We start from the raw sequence: 23,495 nt of genomic DNA, 5'->3' as shown, positions 1-23,495 counted from the left end.
TTGCCTAACCTGTGTGAGGCACTGGGTTTGATTCTCAGCATTATATATAAATAAATGAATAAAATAAAGGTCCATGAATATCTAAATATATATATATATATATTTAATATATATTAAAAAATCAACATTAATAGGTTAAAAGATTTTTTCTTGTTTTGATGCTGGGTGAAAGCCTTTTTCACAAGGGTAACTTTCCCTAAGTAAAGTAATCAAGGCACATGATTTGGTAATTGATGCACAGGGAAGTGCTTTAATGAATTATTGAAGCACTTGGCTCAGGTGTGTGTCTCCCAGGGACAGAATACAGAATTACAGCTTAGCAATTAGACCGTCAATGTTCCTTACCCAGTTGACCATAATTAAAATAATCTTATTCTTGGTTTGATACTGGGAATTAAAACTCACACCTCAGTTATCTGGTAAAAGGTTTTCAAGGCTAATGGCATGAGACATGAGGGTTTTAAAATGCCATCCTGTGTTCTTCTTCTAAATATAGAATTCCTGAATCATTCATGTCTGATTAAAGTTGTATTTGACTAATTGATAATGACTTTTCAATTAGGTAAAAGCATATTTTATTTAGAAATTACATTTATTTACATTGATTTTTCTCTTCTTCAGGATGTCTAGGTCGGTATCCAATTTGATCTTACTGCCACATCTCATAGAAACCTTTGCAAGGGTAACTGACAGCCCTTCCCCAAATACATGATAAAATAAATCATGCTTTGGAGAAATGCACTGCACCAAGTATTATTTTTGAAGAATATGTAGGAAACTTCCCCAGTCTACACAAGGACCCCCACGGAGGAGTTTTAACTGGGTGTGAACAAGAGAAATGAAGGTCAACCGTGTGTGAGATTGTGTTCTTGTCTGGTTGTGGTGGGTACAAGAGCTTCTCCAGGTGGGGAGACTCATCATAGCAACATTTACTTTAGCAGTTTCTCTTTTCTGCCTGTCATTGCAGACGTAAGGCAGGACCATGCTGAATGAAGTGGGACAGACTGATGAGCCATGGCAGCCTCCTGCTGTCCTCCTGGTAGGGACAGGGACAGAGAACTGATAGGGACTGTATTTAGTTTCTTTTTACTCTCAACTCCTCTGGACAGTGTACCCTGATACCAGAGTGATTTTCCTAAAACACAGATAGGATCTTATAGGCTGCTACTCAGAAGCCTCCTAAGGCTTTATGTAAAGAATAAAATCCAACATTTTAAGATTCAATTTAAACATACCATATGCAGACCCCACCAAGCAATTTTGGTGTTAATACTGACAGGAAGTCAGTGTTTCTGTCCAAATAGGGACAGAAACTCCCTATGGACCCAAGACTCCATGCACACCAGTTCATCCATCTTGGTGAGAACTCACCTCCTTGGTTCTACTCATGTCATTGTCTTAGATGGCTTCATATTTCTCTTCCCCTCTTCAAAATCTCATAGTCCTTCAAGGTCTAAACTAAGTGTCAATAATCCCCAGCCTGGATGGAATTTTCTAGAACCAGATTATGGAAAGTAGTTGTTATCACAAATTATTTGGTAAGTAATTACTGCTCTTCTCATTTGCTCAGTTTTCTTCAAGTTCCTTCTCCAAGAGATAAACCGTTCACTATGTAAAGAAGGGTGAGAATGTAGGAGGGTCTTCACTCATCAGCATGAACTCGGCGGGGCACCACCCTCACCCCTCTCCTAGCGGAGCAACCCTTCCTTTGCTTTCCTTGGCAGGCAGTTCTCTCCGACAATCCTTCATAGAAATTTCAGGCTTGGATCTTTACCCACTTGATCCTTGGGGACTCTCCCTCTCCTTGTCCTGTTATGTGGTACAAGTGGCCTTCTCTTGGTTGCCTCTTCTTAACTGGCCGTAATGGGCACTTCCATCCATACTCCAGCCTTTACATGACTCTGCACAAGAGGCAGATACCAGTCTCCAGTTATGGCTTCTACCCAGAGCCATGTGGGGATCTCTTGGTAATTTTTAAATCTTCCATCTGGAGGTAACCCCCTGGGGAACAGGTCCTAAATGGAGAGGAAGATGATTCTCCCTGAATAATCCCACCCCTCAACCCTATCAGAGCTCTCTGGGAGTCTTCTCTCTTAGAGGTTGCAGAAGCAGATGCCTCCCCTCTATCATTGAAGATTTAGCATCTTTGTAAAAGAGGAAGATTTTGTTATTCACTAATTTCAGTTTTGAGCTTTAACCACAAGTCCACCATATCTGGAAATGACCTTCATAGTGTTCTGTTACTGTGGGATGGGGTTAGTATTAGAGTTAGGGTTCACAGCTTTCTCAGGAGAGAGAACGATATCTGAAAGTCACACCTGCAATAAACGACTGGTCTCTAGTTAAACCAGTACATATTACTAATTCTGATGAGGATCAAGTGGAAGGGGCTGGGAGTCTGCAAAGGCAAAGAAGCAGAGAGGGAGAGCCAGTGGAGGGGGAGCCCAGTGTGATGGTGGAATTACAAAGGCAGAGTTCATCTATTCTGGTTGATCTAGCTACCTGGTCTAGAACACTACTGGGTGAGGAGAAAAGATGACTTCTCTGATCTTTCTTCAACTTATGGGCTCTCTGGTATCCACTGACAGTGGTATATGCAGAATGATGAATGGTTACAATTTCTCCCTTAATTTGCAGCTTTCCAACAGACTGTCAACACAAGGATTCCAGAATTATTGATAAGAGAAAATATCTGGCACTTTAATTTAGAAATTTGACTTGCTGAAAAATTCTGTAAGCTGGATTCTAGACATCCAGACTAGGGTCTGGTCCTGTGGGCCAAAGCACTGGACATTTATTATTTTGTGACAGCCTTGAAGAATGCCCCTGTCCTTGTGGGTAACACCGCCCTTCTCCACCTCCTCCATCATCCATGGGCTTCTTTGGGACCGGCAGTCACAGTTTCTCTTTCCTGGGCCAAGAGTGATCGGGGCAGGAGTGGCCATGGGCCAGGCTGTGTTTTTCCAACTGGCACTAATGGGAATGGCCACCTCGTCTCTCTGATCAGAGCTGTAAGGTGCCAACACAGGCACTACCTGTGGCCTCGATTCTCTCCTGTTTAGTGGAACACTTTGGCCTAGGAGGATGAATTCAGACAACAGCACCGGGGACAGAGACAGACATGAGTCCAATTGGTGTTCAAGACTTGGGTCCAGATGTTCTGGAAGTGATGTTCTTGCCCTTTTAGCTCCTGGGCTACATGAGTCCATGGAGCCTCCTTTCTTCCAGGGCTATCTGTAGATAGTTATGCACCAGCCTGGAGGCCCCCAAGCTGTTTCTGCCTGCCAGCAGAGTCCTTGTAATTGGAGAGGAATTCTTGAGTCTGCATAGTCACATAACTTTACAGCTCAGAAAGAGAATGGTGGTGATTTAAGCTTTATCACAGACACAGACCATTAAATCAGGGTTTGTTCCTGGTAGAGATAATAAAAAGTGTTAACCTAGAAAGACCTTTGGAGTGTCCAAAAGCTTTACGATGGTCCAATTCAAAATATTTTAACAGGCTAGTAATATATCAAATGTGAATTGGTGGAATTACACGCGTTTGATCTCTGTTTAAAATCTTAGTTCAGCCTTATTGGATATCTAGGAGTAAGTAATTAACTTCCCACGATTGCTGCACGATGTTTTTTGAAATGACAGATTTTGGCATTATTGATTTTGTATTATAGATCAATACTTATGGGTAATATTATGAGTCACCATGCTGCGGTGGAGAGTGGTGTTAGACAGATTTAGACCCAAATCCAAGTCCTGCCACTACTTGTGTTTTATTGAAGAGCCCAGGGTCCAGAGTTATTTTCCCAAGTTTAGAAATTATTGAGCAGCCAGCTGTGCTCTGGCTGTGTTGAAGGCCTGCTTGCGAAGCCTCCCCTTGCCTCAGGGGGAGGTTCAAGGCTCAAGGCTCTAGCCCTGGCTGTTCTAATAAAGTCCTGCAGGCCAGGTGGCTGATAAACAACACAGATTTACTTTCTGATGTTCTGGAGGGGAAGTCTGAAATAAGTCTGCAAGGGCGGTACGTTCCGAAGGTCTCTTCCAGGACACGGCTGTGCACATCCTGTTGGATCCTCAGCAGAGAGCAAGGGAGCTCTGGTGCCTACACCCTCTCAAGGAGGGCTCCAATCTGTCTCATGAGCTCCACCCTCATGGGTTAATTATTTTCAAAGGCTTCACTTCCAAGTACCAACCCCTTGAAGACTTAGGTTTAACACAGGAATGTGGGGCAACACAGTTTATAGGAAAGCCTTGCCAACTCAGCTAGAACCAGCAGCCAGTCCTGTGCCCAGTTCTGCCCTTGATCCTCTTGATGATTTTGCAGTTACCATTCCTTGGAAGCTATCTCTTCTCCTTTCTTTATTTTTCAATCTCCATCTGCCCTCTCTCTTCTTTCCCTTTCCCTCCCTCCATTCCTTCTTTCCTTCCTCTTTCTGCTGATGTTTCAAGTTGTAGCCCCACTCTCAACTCCCTGAGTTTTTTCCTGATCCTCTCCCTTCAACTGTCTCTGACCCATTTCCTTTTGTCAGATCAATCCAGAGCAGTTTGTCCAAGCCCACACTTCACCCTTCGATGAAGAACAGTGTCTTATCAGGTGTCTATTCATATCTCTATGTCATCACACAGACTGACAGCAGAGACAGGCTTTATAAAACCATTACTATGCTTAGATTCTAGACCGCTCTGCACTGTTGCAGGCTCCAAGAACGCACAGCAGATGCCTGTGATGTATGCAGTAAATGAAAGTTCTTTTTTTTTTTCTGTTCATATCTACTATGTGCGTCAGACATTGCTCTAGCTTACCCTTGAGAACCTCCATGATCTATCTTATTTCTGTCCCCACATCATGTGTAATGGACTCCCTTCAAGAGAACTCTGTCAGAAGAGCTGTCAGAGGGATTTTGTCCATGTGTCCACTTACCTATAAATAAAGCCACCGTGTGACTATTTTGTTTATTTCATCTTTCTTCAACTAAAGATATTTTGGGAATTCAGCCCGAGTGCTATTTACCTTGATACACAGTGTGTATTACCTTAAAGAATCAAAACCTCATTTACAAAAACAAGAATTTTGACCTTTTGTCAGTGCTTTCTTTGAAAATGATTCCCCATTATGTCCAGCAGGTGGCAGTGCAACCCCAACAAAAGCTTGAGCAGGACGTATTTCAGCCTGGACTTGGCATCCTAGGCAATAGCAATCCCACTCTGGGTTCACTTTCTCAGTAACACATACACACACACACACACACACACACACACACACACACACACACACAAAAGTCCTCTAAAGATTTAATCTACAGTCATGTTTTCACTGCCAGTCATTCTCATATGTTTTGTCAAGTAAGAAAATTTATCTCTGGCTGTATTAAATAATTCCTTTACCCCTGACATACTTTAAGTATTAAACCAGAGTATATTCCCTTTGACTATTTTAGTATGCACACTAGTCCTAATGAATTTCTGGTTCCTATATTTAATTCACTATATTATATAAGTTGAGATAAAATTATTTGGGCTATGATGTAATTTCAGTTGAGAAAATGGTCTTTTTGTAGAATTTATTTGCATGTGTGTATGTTCTAGACACGTGTCCAGTTATGGGAATATTGTCTTTCCAAGAGTTATTTTAGTTATTTCAGTTTTTTGGGGGTTTGGTTTAATTGTCCATAACTTCTAGGGAATTTTTCAAAGAAAACTGGAAGAAAGTATTCATCAGATCAAGATGAATTACATGTCTGAGAAGCCAAGAAGTAGTTTGCAGGATGTGCCTAGTTAAAATTTTACATACCAAGACGCAAAGATTAGAAGCATATCAGTGAGTCAGAAATCCATTACTTAAAGAATGCATTACTTACTTTCATTCTCTGAAAAGTCGATGAATAGCAAAAGGCTCAATCCAATTAATAAATAGTTACAACTTATGGTTTTCCAATTCACTGTGTATAAATCATATTTGAACTACTTTGGTGCATTTTTTCCCATTCTGTAGACAACACTGTGGATTCTAGACCCAGCATCCCTAATGGGATGAAGAAGATTAATTCTTCTAGTAAATATTTTAACTTCTCTTTCCATTGTGCTAGCCAAAACTAGACAACAAACACCAGAAACGAAGAAGTAATGAGGTCCCAAAGGATGGGTAGGAAAAAAAAGTCTCGTACAGGGTATCCCTGCAAATACTGACTCCAAACTCATTCTTCATTCAGCTAACACTCATTTAATACCTACTACCAGCAGTCACCATGTGTAGTGGTAAAGACACAGCCAGGGCCAAGCAGACATGGCTTGTGCTGATATTCTTTTGGGATCCGAGCTCTGGTTCTCTTCCTCCACTACACCTGTTTTCTAAGATTGCATTTATATGGATGGTGAATATCCACTGCATTCAATTCTGTCTTCTTATAACTTCTCTCTCTTCATTTACATCTCATGTACATACCAAGGGAAGATGATATGAAGATGTGAAGACACACAGGAGAATACCCTGTGGAAAACAGAGTGGTATATCCACAAACTCTGCATGAGGCTCCAAGACACCAGGAGGAACTTGGAACAGATACTTCCCTGGTCGTTCAGAGGAAGCCTGGTTCTGCCCACACCTTGGTGTTGGACTTCTTTGTCCGACACTTGTAAGACAATACATTTCCCTTGAATCAAACCTCCTGGTTCATGGTGCTCTGTCATGGCAGCCTTAGAAAGGAATATAGATTCTGGTTCTGTTTTTGTTTTACATTCTGAGAGTTTCCTGGATTTTTTCCTCCAGGTGGTCAGCTTGGACTTTAGTCTTATTGATTTTCTCTTTTCATAATCATTTTAAAATACCCCTGAGGATTTTGTTTGTTCTCTTTCCATGAATGTTGTTCTAGATTCTCAATGAAGATAATAAGATTTTTTTAAAAAGTGTCTTTGTTTCTTTCTAGGTTCAGTTGCTCTGTGGCTTATTTTGTCTGTCTGTCTCTCTCTCTTTTTAATACTGATTTAACAAATAATAGTGGTTGGTTCATACTTTTGAAGAAAAGTCACTGATAAGCTTATAAGATCCTGTGTTTGGGTAGCTGATATGGGATACCTTGGTGAAAATGATTTTTCCCAGATTTAGTGTTGACTGTGACTTCTGAGTGGGTGGGTGACATAGGGCAGGGTGCCCTCCCTGGGTGGTGGGGGTGTAGGAAAGGTGTTTAGGTTTGGAACTGGAATGTGCCCCCAAAAGCTCATGGGTTGAAGGCTTGGTCCCCAATGCAACAATGGCCAGAAATGGGGCTTTTGGGAAGTGATTGGATCAGGAGAGCTCTGACCTCATCAGAATTAATCCACTTGGTGGACTAAAAATTTGAGTAAAATGCTGCAAGGAGGTGGAAAGAGTAGGCAGGTGTGATGTGGTTGAAGGAAGTAGGAAACTGGGGGCATGCCTTTGGGGACTATATCTTGTCCCTGGCCTCTTTCTCTCTCTTTGCTTCCTGGTTGCCATGAGCTGAGCAGCTTTCCTCTGCTTCATTGTTCCTCCACGATGTTCTGCACAAAGCAAAGGAGACAGCTGACCCTGGACTAAAATCTCTGTAACATGAGGCAAAATACAATTTTCTCCTTTGAGATTTTTATGTCAGGTATTTTGGTCACAGTGACCAAAAGCTGACTAACACAGAAGGCAACTTCCAAAATAAAAAGAATTTACTTGGGTTGAAGTGCTTCAGTGTATTTTACTTCTAGACTGAAATTCCTTTCTTCTCTCAATGGCAAATGTGCAGGTAGAGTTATTTAATTTTAATTCCCTTTTCTACCTCTAAAAGCATGCATTGTAAAAATTTGCAATGTGGAAGAAATGAAATGCATGTATTGAAATGTCACATTGTGCCTCACAAATATGAACAATTAATATGTTAATTAAAACACAAATATATTTAAAAAACTGTGTAGTGGGATAATGTATTTGGAAAAAAAATACTATTGATGGGATTTTATTTTTTTCTTTGTAATTCTTACTGCATTTGGCTCTTGGACTACTGAACCTCGGGCTTTTGTTGCTTTTGAGGCACCACCAAAAATAGGAAAGTAATTATTCAGCTTGCCTTTCAAATAACATAACATTAAAAGTCGGACCTTCCATTTGCAAGAGCAAAGGTTCATTGAAAGAGGTTAAAGGATTTGTTGGTTCCAAAAAGTCAAATTGAAGACTCTGACCTTGATTTCATGAAGGTTAGGGGGTTAAGGGTGTGGTAAAGAAAGGAAGACTCTAGGTCAGAGTTAGGATTCCAGGACACAGAGGGACTGTCCCCATTGTTGTACAAGAGGTGACACACTTGTTGTACATATTGTCGGTTTTGAGGATATCTCTAAGCAACATGCTCTATGCGAACAGTCAGCTCATTAGAGTGAAAAGGATTGGACAGTGTGGTTGGGCAACTGGGGGCCTGAGATAGAACCTTCCTGGTCCCCACATCCCCCATTATACGTGGAATTCTTACCTGTCTGAGCAAGGGAAAGAATAGGAGGTAGATGAGAGTTGAAAGTAAGAGGACCAGGCAGGGGTAGCCATGATGCAGAGTGAAGGGAATCAACTCTAAGGCTTGGAGTCTAGCAAATCACAGCTGGGGATCAGTGAGACCATGCAACTGGGTCTCTCAGACTGGTATTCAGCAAGAACTTAGAACTCAGGGAGGTGGCACATTATGCCAGGAGACCATATGGAGACACAACCATGGTGGACATTATATCAAAGGGTCCAATGAGGTCAGAAGCCTCCTGTAAATGAGCTGCTGTATTATCTCTGGGATCAGCTGGAGCTAGTTGATAAGATTATAAAAGATGCTCCTCCCCATTGAGGACTTTCCATCTTATCATGTTGTAATGCTGGGCAGGGAGGAGAATGGAAGAAATCTGAGCACAGCAGTTTGGAAAAGAAAACAATCCTGACATGGAATTTGATTACTGCTTTGACTGGAGATGAATGTCTAATGTATTGAGAATTTCCTTGTAAGAGACCCAGTTCTACACTGCAGCAAAGACATATTTGACTCTCTGTATTTGTGGGTCTAACAACCATAGATAAAAATATTCAGAGAAAAAAACTGCATCTGTATTGAACAGGTACAGAACATCTTCTTTGTCATTAACATGACAGTATAGCAACCCTTTACATGGCATTTTTGTTGTATTAGGAGTTATAAATAATCTAGAGATGATCTAACCCATTGTCTCAGTTGTGAAACACCTACAAAAGCTTCAATTAAACTGCAAATATACCACTCATGGTAACTTTTGTTTTGTTTTGTTTGGTACTGGGGATTGAGTTCAGGGGCATGTGCCCACTGAGCCACATCCCCAGCCCTATTTTTTATTTTATTTAGAGACAGTGGCTCACTGGGTTGCTTAGCACCTCACTTTCACTGAGGGTGTCTTTGAACTTGCCATCCTCCTGCCTCAGCCTCCAGAGCCGCTAGGATTACAGGTGTGCGCCTAACTGGAGCTAATGATAACTTTGAAATATTTAAATATTTCAAAATATTTAAATATTTTGCAGAATTGAAAACTTGAGTTAAATCTGAGTCAAAATTAAAATCTTGAGTTAAATTCTGCAAATATTTAAATAAGAATATTTAAATATTTGCAGAATTGAAAACTTGAGTTAAATCCCAATTCTGAGAATATTTCAAAGAAATTGATAAAGGTTCATTAAAATAGGTTGAAAATCATAACCTGGAGCATATATATGTATATATAATTAATTAATACTATTATTATTTTATAATTACATATTACATATTTAAGTTTCTATAGCTCTTCCACATTTGGGATGATGGGACAAAATGGGTTAAAGTATATAGGAAGATATATGTAGATTATATGCAAAAAGTCACCATTTTATATAAGGGACTTGAGTATCCACAGGCTTTACTGTCGCTGGGGGTCCAAGAAGCAACCTCAAGAGGCAACTCTACTTTTAATTGTCAAGATCAAGAGCCCTCTGATATTCAATGACATCAGATTCAGGAAAAAGGGTCCAAGCTCTGATCTTTTTTGTCACCCCTGTGACAATAGGTAGTCCTGGGAGCTAAAGAGACAAACTAAAGAGACTGCTCATCTGAGGCTGCACACCTTTTGTAAGCTAGGTTCTGGAGACTGTGTAATTTTCTGCACAAATGGTCCTGAGTATGCTTCTAAGGCTTGTGATTATTTTCCTTCTTTGATTCTTTTTCATGCGGATGCCTTCCTGTGGCTTGGGATTTATAACCTTAGGGTTGAGGATGGACCCAAGGATGGCTATTTTGTGGATGGAGTGGTCATGTGGGCTTCCATGTCCACCTGTGTGTGCCGTCAGGGTACAGGAAGAATAAATGTGTAGGGAAGGGGTGGCCGAGGGTCACACAGCCCCACACTGCCGTAAGCAGCCATAGAACCCTTGAGAGGGATTCTACATGCAAACCTGACCCTCTAGAGTTTTATGAAGATATATTTATCAAGGTAGGACCACAGAACAAAATTCAGTGGTTTGCTCACTTGATTTATAATTTCTAAATATAGAGACATGTGCCACCTGGGCCTTCCTTTGCACTCTTGTCCTGGACCCTGAATGTGTTTGGAGCAAGCTTGCTGCTCACACTGGAAACAGTAGTCTGGTCCTGTGGAGTTCAGTTATAGAGATAAAGAAAATTGCCTTTATGCCCACTTGAGTTACAACTGTATTTCTAAAACTTGCTACATATGCTAGAATTATTTTCCATGAGATGATTTCTTTATTACAAATGTTAAAATATAATTCTTGGAGCAGTGTTAAGCAAAGAGGGGAAAAAAAACTTAGCAAGCCTGTGTTCTTGACTGGCTTTTAAATTTGTGGACTCAGGGTCAGGCTATGGGGAAGGGGAGGGAGAGACCGCCTGGTCCCACATTGACATATAATGCAAACCCTAATATTCTCTAGCTATTCTGTTTCCTCCTACTATTTGCGTTCAGAACTTCTTCCTCCTTTCTGGCTTTTGATGCAATTACTTTTCCTCTTATTTATAGTTTTACCTTCCCCTTTACTTCATACAATTTCTCTCTTTGTGTATCAGTTTTGGCAGGCTGTGGATAAAATTTCCAGCAAATCCTTGCAGCCTGGAAGACCCTGGCTTTATGAATGTCCTCTCTCCTGCCCTGGCTCACAAAGTTCCACAGCAGGACCTGGGCAGTCTTTGTCTTCCATGGTGGTTCCTACCGACAGGAGGGTAAACAGGAGAAAGGTATGCAGGCAGCCAACATTCTGGTGCCACCAGAGTTCTACAGCTGAAGAAGATTAGAGCTGGAGATGCCCTCAAAGTCACCTCTGGATCAGAAACCACCACCTGGAGAATCCCTCTCCATCTCACAGCCAGCATGACACACTCCCTCCTGGTGACCTGGAACTTCACCCATTTTGTTTGACTTTATTGGCACCCCAAGTAACACAAACATGTCTCTTAAGCATATTTCTAGATGAATTGACTCAAATCTACTATAGTATGTGTTAGGGCACCCTCTTAAAAAAAGAAGAAGAAGAAAGAGGAAGAGAAGGAGGAGGAGGAAGAGGAAGAAGACATTTTGTCTCTGCCTTTTGGCATTCTGGCCATTGCTTAATTACTTTGCTGAAGGAGGGAATGATGATCTTGGCTGAACTGTGCCTCCATGAACGTAGCCCCTGTAGATACGGCTTCTGGCTCAAATCAATAAGCTGAACAGCAAACAATAAAGACTGATGATTTAGTCACAGAGAAGCTAACAAAAGCATATCACTTTTCTAATTCGCTCATCTCTCTTTGCATGAAGAGGAGTGTGAGTTACTATTCTATGAGTCATTTTTAGTTCCACTCTTTGTTAGAGCACTGAGACAGGGTGTTGTCTCCTTCCTAAAGTCCTTTTCTGTGCCATGTGCTTGACTCTGAGCACAGGCTCGTCTCCTGCCATGTGTGATCCTGAGAGAACTCTGCCCACCTCAGAAGGCATCAGCACCAAGTCAAAGCCAGCCTTTGTCTCTTTCTCATTCCTGTTATTTATGTGTATCTACTTTCTATAAAAAATAATAATTTGAACCATTTTATAAGCTAGATCTAGACAGCTCTTGGTTCTTATAGCATCTTGGTGTTTGTTAGAAGTGGACAAAACTGAAAGATCAATGTCATTCCCTTAGTTAACAGTCTCCTTGTTAAAGATGTTATCTCTTAGCTTTTGATTTAAAAATGACATTGCTTGTCATTCATAATGCAAATGACAACAGGAAGCCCTTCTGTTTGTTCTTGATCATGTTTCTTCTTTGTACATAGATAATAAAGGCCTTCTGTCATCTCCTTTATTTCTTCTTTATTTTTTACATTATCATGTAAGAATCTATGTTCTATTCAGCCTGGTCTTCAGTGAATTATGCTCATTTCTACTATAGCATTTTCCTTAGCTAGTGTCCTTTTCCCCAAAACTCAAATTTTCTGCAAGTACGCACAGGCATAACTGACCACAGTCTCTCCTGTCTTTAGTATTTATTTCATGCGTCCAGTAAATACTTCCCAGGTGCCTGTTGTATGCAGGTACTGGATGCTAGTGAGGCAGCACTGAATAATTTGAATGAGACCATCCTCTCTGCCCTTATGGAGTTTAATTCTAATGTCAGTGTTCGCAGTGATTAGAAGAGAACAAAGTTGTTGAGAAGGGAAGAAAGGCTAGCAGAGCTGGAGTAGATATCTTAGCAGGGAAGCTTCAGGTGAGAAAATAGAGTTATACAAATGTAGGTTTGGGGTCTTTAACTCTTGTCTGCTGGGATGAGAAGATGAAATTTGGCCAAATGGAGAAGGGTTCTTTTAAATTCTTTTGGTTTTTCTTCTGTATCAGGGATTGAATCCAAGGGTGGTTAACCACTGTGGCACATCCTCAACCCTTTTTATTTTGAGACAGGGCCTTGCTAAGTTGCTCAGAGCCTTGCTAAGTCGCTGAGGCTGGCTATGAACTTGTAATTCTCCTGTTTCAGCCTGCTGAGCTTCTGCGATTACAGGCATGTGCCACGGTGCCAGGCTGGTTTTGTTAAATTCTGCCATACTCTGTTATGATGGTATCACGGGCAATGTAAATGTTGCTGAGCCTTGGGTACTGGAAAGGGGACCGTGACAATATTTTCTTGGGCTCAGGAAGCTTTATAATTCTTAGCTAAGTGAAAACAGCAGTTAAATTAAAGAAGATCAGGAAGCTTACCAAATGATCCTATCCTAGAGCACAGAATCCATAAAACAGTCCAAATAAGGATTGAATGTAGGTAGAGTCAAATGACATCTCAAGGGTAAGACAAAGAGAATTGTCCTCAGATATTAGAAAGACTCAGGATACCAGTTTGGTAAGCAGAGCAAAGTAGGTAATGGCTGAGAAAAAAAAAAGGTAAATGGACAATAAAAACAGTTCTCAATCTAGGTTTGTGACCCCTCTGATTCTTTGGGGAGCATTTGCTAGGTCTTAAGTGGTACAATTCTATGGATAGCTACTGGATGGTTCTAGAGGTCTAGACGGATTAGATGATTCTACCCAGAGATGCTTGGGATGAAGAATTCCGGACTGAACTTGATAAGGGAGGCAGTAGCAAAGCAAGAGCAGGAATGAGAGCCAGAAGTCCTGCACTCGAGAGGGAAAGTTACCAAAGAAATAAAAATGGGGGAGAGTTAGAACAAAAGGCTTAGGTTCTGTCTGGGGATCCACCAAAACCATGGTCCTGAGTGACTGGCACACAGGGGTAAAAATCTCTCTCAGGATAGAGGACTAGGACTCATCTTCTTTCCAAATAGCATAACATACCAGGCCTCCTGAGAAAGAGAGAGCAGGAAAAAAGAGGTTCAAAAGTCAGAAAGCACTTGTCAGAAACCAGAAAGAGGGGGTGTCAAGGCCAAAGCTATTCCAGGAACACAGATCTAAATAGACCAGGACAAACTACAGAACCAGGGAGGTACCAGGAAATAATGGTAGCGATTGCTAATTTAGGAATTGACTTTGTTAATATTCTAAGTGCCAAAGGAAGGAGAGAGTATTGTGTTGATGTACCCCACATGCCCCCCCAGCTGGGGGAGGAAAGGAAGAGTCATTTTTGTTGGGTGGATCCTGACAAGGGAAAAGAGATTGTTGCAATCCCTTCCTGAGAATTGTTAACCACACATGACTCCCCGGAAGACTAGAGGCTGAGGCAACCCAAGGGCCTCTAGGGCTGAGCCATGGGGGAACAGGTCCGGAAAGAGAGGGATGGGTAACTAACAATTTTGCTTTGGAACATCTCTGCCTACATGACTGCAATTTTTCTTTATATTAACAAAAATCTTCAGTGAGATTTCATTCTGGAATTTTGAGGAAGATCGATTGTATGAAGTATTTTGACTAGTTTTTTTTTAGGCACTTGAGCCATTTCTGCTCATTTATCCTCACCCTCTGCAGATGAGGACGCCATTTAGAAGTGCGACAGTATTTTTCCCTAAACATTTTGTCCTTCTGCGGTTGTCAAATATTGAATTAGATCTTGTTATAAACAGAACAGAAGCTGGCATTGTTGACATTTCCCTTCATTAGTAAGTAACTGAGAGCTGACATTTTCAACCTATCAGCTCCAGCTTGGCCTAACGAGAACATAGCGTGGGGAATGAGGCAATCTGTTTCTTCCCCCCTCCTCTTGTTGTATGGATTCACCAGGAAACATTAATTGACCAAAGTACTTCCTGAAGTTTCTCTTCAAAGGAGAGGTAAAAAAAAAAAAAATATTGATTAACCTTAGGACTTAAAGTCTGAATGAATGAAAGAAGGCATTGATTTGAGTCCTGTGAGATTATAGATTAAAAACAGGCCTGAAGTTTGAATGAATGAATGGAGATAGTTTTTGAGTTCTGAATTTGCCTCTTACTAGTTGTGGTAACCACTTAATTTCTTTTTTTTTTTTTTCACTCCCTTTATTTATAAAAGTAGAAAAATGACAATAGCTATTCCCTAAAGGATGACTAAAAGGGATCAGTGTAGTGAAGTGTTTTACATACTGTGAAAGTGCTAGAAAAATGCTAGTTTTGATAGGGCTTGCTACGTAGACTTCATGAAATAGGTCATTTGGTTTGCTTAATTGAGGGGTTTCTGGAAGAATGTGAAGGTCAGGCAGACTCTGATTGAAGTTGTGAAAGCCAAGTCTGATTTCACTCTCCTGCATCTCATCTCTAGATTAAATTGATGTTTATTCTAATCTAATTCCTTCAAAAGTTCAGGGCAAAAATTTTAAGACCTCAACCACAGAGAATTGGGTGGTTGGAGGTTGAGGCTGAGGAAGGAAGTAGATGGTAGTTTGTATGCAATGATTTAATTAATTTATTTTTTTTTTGAGGGAAAATGGGCAAGACTAGGAAGGAATTGCTTGAAGATCACAGCAAAATTACTTGGCTTGAGAAGCCGGGTGTGAAGAAAATTCCCATTTTCCAGACTGATACTCTAGACTTTAGAGGTGGCCCGATTGGAGCAGGACAGAAAAAGGGATGATGAACAGCATCCAATTTTGCTCAGAGGTGAAAGTGGAGGTGACTCCCAAAGTTATGCTTCCAATTTTACATTCCACATTAAATTCAGAGTTTGACCAATGTGGTTTTCCATGGGGAGTCAATTTCCTGCTTTACTGATTTTGATTAAATTTGGGATTACTAATATTGCATCAAAATCCACCTGGAAAGAGTTTTGAGTGAAAGAGATAATCTTTACTTTCAAATTCTGCACTAGCTAATGGATCCCCACCTTTCACTGCAGTATACCTGAGAATGTTAAAATATTTAATGTAGTTGCTCAACAAGGTGCTGATAAAGGCTATTAGTTCATTCTAAGCTTTGAGGAAGATGACCTGCCATTAATATATTGAGGTTTTACCCCTATCAGGGAGAGAGCTCCTGTTCCTCCAGGCTAGTCTGGCTGGTGGTCTTGTGAGCCGAGGGCTGGCTAGATCTCTCCCTCCTGCACACCATCTTCTGGGGCCCCTTGAGGACGTGCAGCCTGTCTGTCTGAGCAGCCCTGGGATGACTTGGTTTCACCCAGTGTCCCGGATGTGTCTTCAAACAAGACTGGGATTGGGAAAAGCCAGTGAGTGATGCTTTCAGCTTGGTGATATTCACTTATCGTCTCACTGCTATGTCTGGGGAAGAAGCTAGTATACTCCCTAAAAACCATGTTTTCTTCTTAACCATGATTATTCCTTAAATGCTGGAGAATGCATCTTCTTTGAGAGGGAGGTAGACAGTTCTATGGAATAGAGGGCACTTTGGTTCTGGGTTCTTATTATAATGTCCTGTGTAAACTATGGTAAGCTACTTAATCTTTTTTTTTTTTTTTCACTAACAACGCAGCATGCAATTTTTATTTATTTTTGGTGTGCAACTTAATCTTTATGAGTCTCAAACACCTCACTTGTAAAAATGGGGACAGTATTATTTATTTCACAGCCTTGAAATAAGGATTTAAATGAGTTAGCAATGTGTCTAAACTTTCTAGCCCAGTTCCTGTCATAGAATTAGACCTTAACAACTGTTGATTTTCTCTCTGCCACCATAGTGTAAAAGAAAGAATTGCACCAGGTGGTGAGTCAGAACCTTGGACTCTAGTGGCACCTGTTGAATTCATTACTTATGACACTGGATAAGCCACTCAAACTCTATAACATAGCTGTCCTTGTTTGTAAAATCAAGAGGCTGAATTGCCTCTAAGATTTCTTCTAGCTTGATGAATGTGTGATTATTTCACATTTAAAATATCCTACGCCAGGTGTAAATTTAGAAAAAAACATTGTTCCTAATAAGCACTGACTACTACATAGCATAGGCATCAAAACTTTGTCATTCTCTTATATAAAAAAGAAAGTCAAAAGTTTCCTGCTTTGACCTTTGGAAGAACAAAGGAAGACACAGTAAATTTTTGGAAGGCATTCTACTTTCATGCAATAGTGGTATAAGTCTCTGTAACTGAGAAGTAGTACTTAATCCATTTTAGCAAGGGCTAGGCTTCATGCTTCTGAACAGCAGAACCAGCTCACAAGGATTTCTAAATTGGTCCTAGGCCTCAGGGGATATTTAGTGTTTTTAGTGAAACCTTGGAGTGCTTGACAATAGGTCGAAGCCATTACTATCCATACCCAGCAACATTTTAGGCTGGGTAGTGACCCTAGATGAGGAATCACTGACTGTAAACACATAAGCCTTTGAACATAGGGGTTTCTGAAAGAATGAATGGATGTGTGTAGTCTGTAAGTTTTCCTTCCGGACAATGGATTCCTTATTTTTGAAATTTCTGAAATTGGTGGTATATATTGGTGGAAAATAGGTGTTAGTCCTCACTAACAGTTGTGTGCTAGAATTCCAGCCAGAATGATTCAAACTCTATGTTTGAGGATCTGTGGAGATCTAAGGAAGATTGGCATTGTAAAAGTAATTTCTCCCCAATTCAAAGTCAGGATAGAGGTGGATTTTGAAAAATACAGTGAACTTTCAAAACTGAATGAGTTGCTGAATTGATTGTGAGGACTTGGGAAAAGGAAGCATGATCCCTAGGAACTAACACAAATTCCCAGTAAATTAACTTTACTTTTAAGGCTGACGAGGTTGTATTTTAGGATCTGAGTTCCTAACACATTGGACAAAGTGTCTCTTGCTATTTTTGTTGACAAATTGTTGAAACGTGGGTGAGATTGTAGTAGTCAACTGAATTTATATTTATTGAACAGTTATATCAACAAGCATGAACTTTTACAGGATTCTGGAGGACCCAGAAAACATGGTGATAGAAGAGGAAATATTTAGCTTGGAAAGGAAAAAAAAGTTTCTTTTCTTTCTTTTTTTTTTTCTCTCCTAGGAGGCAGACACAAGGCAGCTGTTTTCAAATTCTTATAGCAGCTCTGTCATTGAAGAGTTATTAGACTTTCCTTGCATCTCAAGTAGGACAATTTGGGATCAGGGAGACAGATTTTTTTTTTTTTTTTTTTTAATGCAAAGAAAAAGGTTCCTGTCAATAAGTCTACTGGAATGGGCGGTCTTTTGAGGCAGCAAATTTAGTTTCCTGATGAGTTTAAGCAGAGACTGGACACGGTTCTGGACACTGTCTAGTGATTGCTTTCATTGACCAAGAAACTTGGCAAGACAGTTTCTTCTAGTTCTTTCTAAACTGTTAGACAATCAAATGAGGTTGAAGAAGTTAGTGGTCAGATAGCAAAAGGCAATTTTTCCCTTCATCATTATGGTTAAAGAGAGATATGTTTTGTCACACAGAAAAGGTTACATGCTTAATTAAGTGCTCTGCATTCAAGATGACCTAGGAGTGAGGATGCCGTCTAAGAACCGCGAATAACACGCTTTTCCTAAAAGCATTCCATACCATCATATGGAAAAAAGGTGATCACTGTGGTTTTCTTTAATCAAAACTCATGAATGTTCCTGAAATTTATCCAGCCCGAGCCAAATTATGACTGCCATATAGTAACTAGAATCATTAATGCTACATTTTCTATCATATTCTGGGAGCCATGTGTCTAAAAACTACATTCCTTTATAAGTGTAAGTAAATTTTAATTTTCTCACTGTCAAAGTTATCCATCTATTCTCCCTTTTTTTAAAAAAAAATCTGGTCAGATCATTGAAGGTCTTGATTCCTAGTTCAGGAAGTTGGTGGATTTTGAATTCTTTTGATTGTGTGAGCTGTACTGGGAAATGCAGTTTATGCCACACCCCAGGATCATATATGCATTACCATTGAAATTGAATATTTGACAAATAACACATGCTCACGTACAGTATAATACCCAGAAAATGTTAATTCAATTCAAATCAATTGATTAATAGATATTGATCATACTCCACTCATTTCACAGAATTTTCATGTTGAAAAACACTGCTCTATCCAGTCATTAGTCATGAAAAAGTCAAATAAATGGCAGAATAAATATGCAAACTCACGTAGCCTCTTTAAGCCATCTGATAAACCTGTTAGAAAAAGATAATTTTTGCATATATATTGTATGAAAAGTCATGCTGAGTGCAAAACATTTATATATCCTCATTCTTTGCCTTCTTCCCATCTTATTAGCGTCCCCCATCTTCCCATAGAAAAATGGCAAAACCCTGCAGCCTCTTGAAACATGAAAGACTTTGAGGGAGATATATGGGTAGACTGCATTTGCTCTGTGTATCTTAAAGCTTTACATCTAGAGAAGCAAGTTTTAGCCTACAGCACGTCTGTTTATGAGCACATTCTGGTGACTGCTGCGATAATGGAATTGCTGATACACTGCTCTGAGCACTTGGGTAACCATTCTTTTATTATTAGGAAGGAAATGCAGTTTTTAAGATCAAAGTGGACACCTCCTGGAAGTTACATTTATTACAAAAGGTTAAAGTGTCCACATTCTTTGGCATCAAAGGGACTTAAAGCAGAACGACGGTAATATTCAATAGACTGGTGCAATTTTTGATGTGACAGTAACCACCTAAGTTGGTGACAGGAACAAGTGGTAATCTAATTCTGAAAGTTACCAATTCTGTCAGCTCTGGGGTTAAGCAAGGTGCTTGGTATTGTGATAGCCACAGCCAGGTTCTGCCTGACCATTAGTGTAGGCACTGAGAATATGTTAGAGTCCTTTGGTAGCATTTTGGTACCAGGGTTTCAGAAAGCAAAGTTTCACTCTGCCATCATGGTGCAAGCAAAGTAAAAGGTCATTGTTAGTTATTATTACAGCATTTGGAAAGTCATCAAGGATCAATTCTAGTCCTTGAAACATGGTAACCTAGGATTGCAGCAGTTGCACTGTGACAATTGCTGCCATTTGTTTGATAATGGTTCTGCCATGCTTAGGGCATATTTGTTCTTTCACCTCCCCTTTTTGGGGTGGTACCAGGGATTGAACTCAGGGGCACTCGACCACTGAGCCACATCCCCAGCCCTATTTTGTATTTTATTTAGAGACAGGGTCTCACTGAGTTGCTTAGCACCTCACTTTTGCAGAGGCTGGCTTTGAACTCAGGATCCTCCTGCCTCAGCCTCAGGAGCTGCCGGGATTACAGGCGTGCGCCACTACACCCAACTCCCCTACCCCCACAACTTTCTTTTTAAGATTTGAAATAATTTTTTACTTTTTTTCTTATTTGCTTTTTCTTCAGTAAATTCAAATTGTTTGTATTTATGGTGTATGATATGTTTTGAGACATTTTGGTATTGTGGAATGGCTAAATTAACCTAATTAACATTTGCATTGCCTCATCCACTTACTATTTATCCCAAAGGGGCTTAAGTCTCTTTGCCAAGACTTTAAGATGGGTACCTTCAGGGAAGTCTGGGGAGCATCTCTCAGCTGGGCCCACTTCAAATGCTTACTAGAAACTCCTTTATATAGATACCTAAAAACCTTCTTTAGTAGTTTTAAATATGCAAGAAATTTTGGCCAATGCATATGAGGGAGTAATAAAGGCTCTTCATTATTTCTTTTCAAAAACTTTCCAGTCATTTGAGATCTGAAGATCCAGTTTGAAAATCACTAAATCTAGAAGCTCTGGATATTTAATGAGGGTACTTCATTTCACAAAAGAACTGACTTTGTCCCATTGTATCAGGCAAATGACTTCTGAAATTTCCTCTGCTTCCTCAAGGAGTCCATCTTTCTAGAGACTAGCACTGGAGGAAACATTTTTTCTGATAATTATTAACTGTTTATTGGAATTTAGAGTTAGTATCATAGAAGTGGCTTTTGTATTCAGTATCTTCTCCATTTCCAACTTTGACAGCTCATGTTATTGATAAAATACAATATTGATTTAAATACATTTAAAATGGGCTCTTACAGAATGTGCAAATCCTCAATCATAGACAATTTTCTTGTATTAATAAAAATGTATAATAGAATGATATAGACTTAATGAGATCAAAGGTGCAGTATGTAGAATAGCTATGCTATACCTTAGGCAATCTCTGTCTAATTGTTGATAACATTTTATCTTTCACCATTAATGGTTGGTCCTGAGAGTTGTCAAAGTATGCCTTTTTTTTTTCCTTTTTCTTGAAATATGCAATCTTGTGTTCACAATAGAAAAAAAAAAGGATTTAGTTTTGTAGAAATTGATAGATTACTGTTGTAAGTTTTATTTCTAAGTAATAGTTACACTAGAGGCAGAGTTATGAAAGAATATTTACTTTAGATGGGTCAGTTAGATCGAATTTCCCAAATTTAACTTGTAGAATTGCCTACTCAGGAGTAGTACCTTTCATAATAAATTGACAGTTTCCAGGAGGGTAGAGAATGTAGGCTTAAGTTTTGGTTCACATTTTATATCAATTCCCAATAAAAGAAAACTAAAATAGTTAATTTCAATACTCCTTTTGGGAAAAACAGAACAAAACAAAACAAACAAAAACTCCCAGAGAACTGTAAATAAGAGGATGTTTCAAAGGAGAACATTCAGTTCTTTTCCATGTATTTTCTGATAATTGCACATTTTCCTGATTCTTTTTATCCCTACACACTCTCTGTTATGCTTAGCAAAAGTTTGAGAAGGGGTGATCCATGTATCCAGCACAGCTTGTGATTTTCTACAGCTTGTACATCTGACCTTTCCCTGGTGTTTTGCATATTGTTACCACCTGTTTTATTCCATTTTATCAGAGATAATTGTCCTCATGGGTCCCAGGTTTGACTCGGGTGGAATGCGTTACCTGCCCTTTCTCCCTCGTCCCCTCCCTCAGCTGCTACTCACTCAAAAGGGTCGCTGGGATCTGCCCTCTGGAGCTCTGGAGGGATGGGAATTCTTTTGTAGTACATTTCCCAGTCGAAGGCTCCGCGCATGGCATCCCCAGCTTGTGCCTCATACCCAAAGTGATTGTGGTCAATGACATCGATCATGGGACACACGATGGTTTTGTGGTTTAGTGCAATTTGGTCTGAAAAATGAAAGCACAAAATAGGAAATGACATGCCTGCCTAGGTCATCTATCATTTTGCAGCAAAGAGAAGCTTACACATCCCTACTAATGCGGAATGCTCGCGGCTTTGGCTTCCTGTCGTGGCCAGAGCACTTTGCAGGAATCTCTGAATGTTGGACATAACGTGATGGGACAGTGATTAGGTACAATTAGAGTTGTTGTATTTTCCTTAAGAAAGTTATGTCCCAGAGAGACTCGCAGAGGTCCATTTAGCTCTACCTCTGTCACATTTTTGCTCTGACCTGTCCCCAATCTGTCATTTTATCATGCATCCAACATGCACAGAGTATAAACAGTACTTGTGTTCCCTCAAGCATACAGCTGGAGCCTGCTGAGAAAATATTGGCCTGCTTTTCTAGAGGTTCCAAAATGTAAATATTTAACTTTATGAGTTTTGTAGCATCTCATCGTATAAGTCACGATGGCTGTTTCCCCCTAAATGCTGACAGTTCAAACACAAAACTCCTTATTCTCAACTGACCAGAGATTTTTGTTCAGTCCTATTTTGTCACTGTTCTTTGAGACATACTCTGTTTATCAACGTTATTTTATGTTCTCAGATCATATCCCAAAAGTGTTAGGTTGTACGATCGTACTTTGGTACTATCGTACTAAACTTAATAGTACTGCTACTATTAAATTTTTGAGCAATTACGAAGTGAATTATACTCATGCTATCTTAATACGCCTATACACCATGTGAGGTGGCAATTATTGTCACTCCGAATCTACGCAGGAGAAAACTGAGCTCAGAAAAATTAAATAACTTGTCAAGAGGGTCACTCAGTTTTTGAGGGCCACAAACAGTGAACCTCCATTTAACTGTCCAGGTTCAAAACCCAGTCTTTCCGGGTTGCCAGGGTGTTTCTCATTGTAGCAGAGATGATTTTTTCCCCTTTCATTTCCCATGTAGATATTGTTATTGTGATGACATTGTCAGTCAGCACAGGGAACTGGCATTAACATACTTGGGTTCACATAGAAAAGCTGTGTGTGAAGCACCTTCCCAAGAATGTGCATTTAATCAATATTTATTATAACAAACCAATACTGTCTGACACACAGAATGTTTAAGTGGGAACATCTGCTCTCTTGTTATTTGGAAGACCTTTGGATGTGGCATGTGATATTAAACAAAGGGTATCATTTCGAAATATTCTGGAATCTGCTTATTTCCATATTATATATTTTTTTTTTTCCCCAGAGATCCAGAAGTCAGTGTAATCTGTGTCAGGGATAAGTTCTTACAGTACGGAGGATATCCATTTGCTTCACAAGGTTCTCCTAAGCATAGGGCAGGAAGCAAAAGGTTTTATTGGCTGTAATAACAAGTGGCCTTGTTTTGATGATGCTGATAAAACATGGTGTAGAAACCACAAAATTCTGTAGAAGATCTTGGTTTCTGGGCTACATGCATTTCATTCATTTGTATTTCAATAATTATTTATTGAGGTAAAATTTTGTGCCAGTCACTATCCTAGGGGCTACAGCAGTGAACACCACCACAAAAAACACTGTCTTTAGGAATGGAGAAAAAAAACAATTAAGAAACATTT

At 39.8% G+C, this 23,495-nt stretch overlaps 1 protein-coding gene across 1 annotated transcript in view; it reads right to left on the bottom strand.

Moving 5' to 3' along the window:
• Galntl6 (polypeptide N-acetylgalactosaminyltransferase like 6) overlaps positions 1-23,495 on the bottom strand; it is a 1,038,819-nt gene that overhangs the window by 162,041 nt on the left and 853,283 nt on the right. The window contains exon 7 of the mRNA XM_076852362.1: positions 21,714-21,897. Coding sequence (XP_076708477.1) covers positions 21,714-21,897 — 184 coding nt within the window. The remainder of the gene's footprint in view (positions 1-21,713; positions 21,898-23,495) is intronic.

This window comes from Callospermophilus lateralis, chromosome 4 (genome assembly GCF_048772815.1).
Source record: "Callospermophilus lateralis isolate mCalLat2 chromosome 4, mCalLat2.hap1, whole genome shotgun sequence".
Taxonomy (NCBI): Eukaryota; Metazoa; Chordata; class Mammalia; order Rodentia; family Sciuridae; genus Callospermophilus; species Callospermophilus lateralis.
This window is presented reverse-complemented; position numbering and strand designations above follow the sequence as displayed.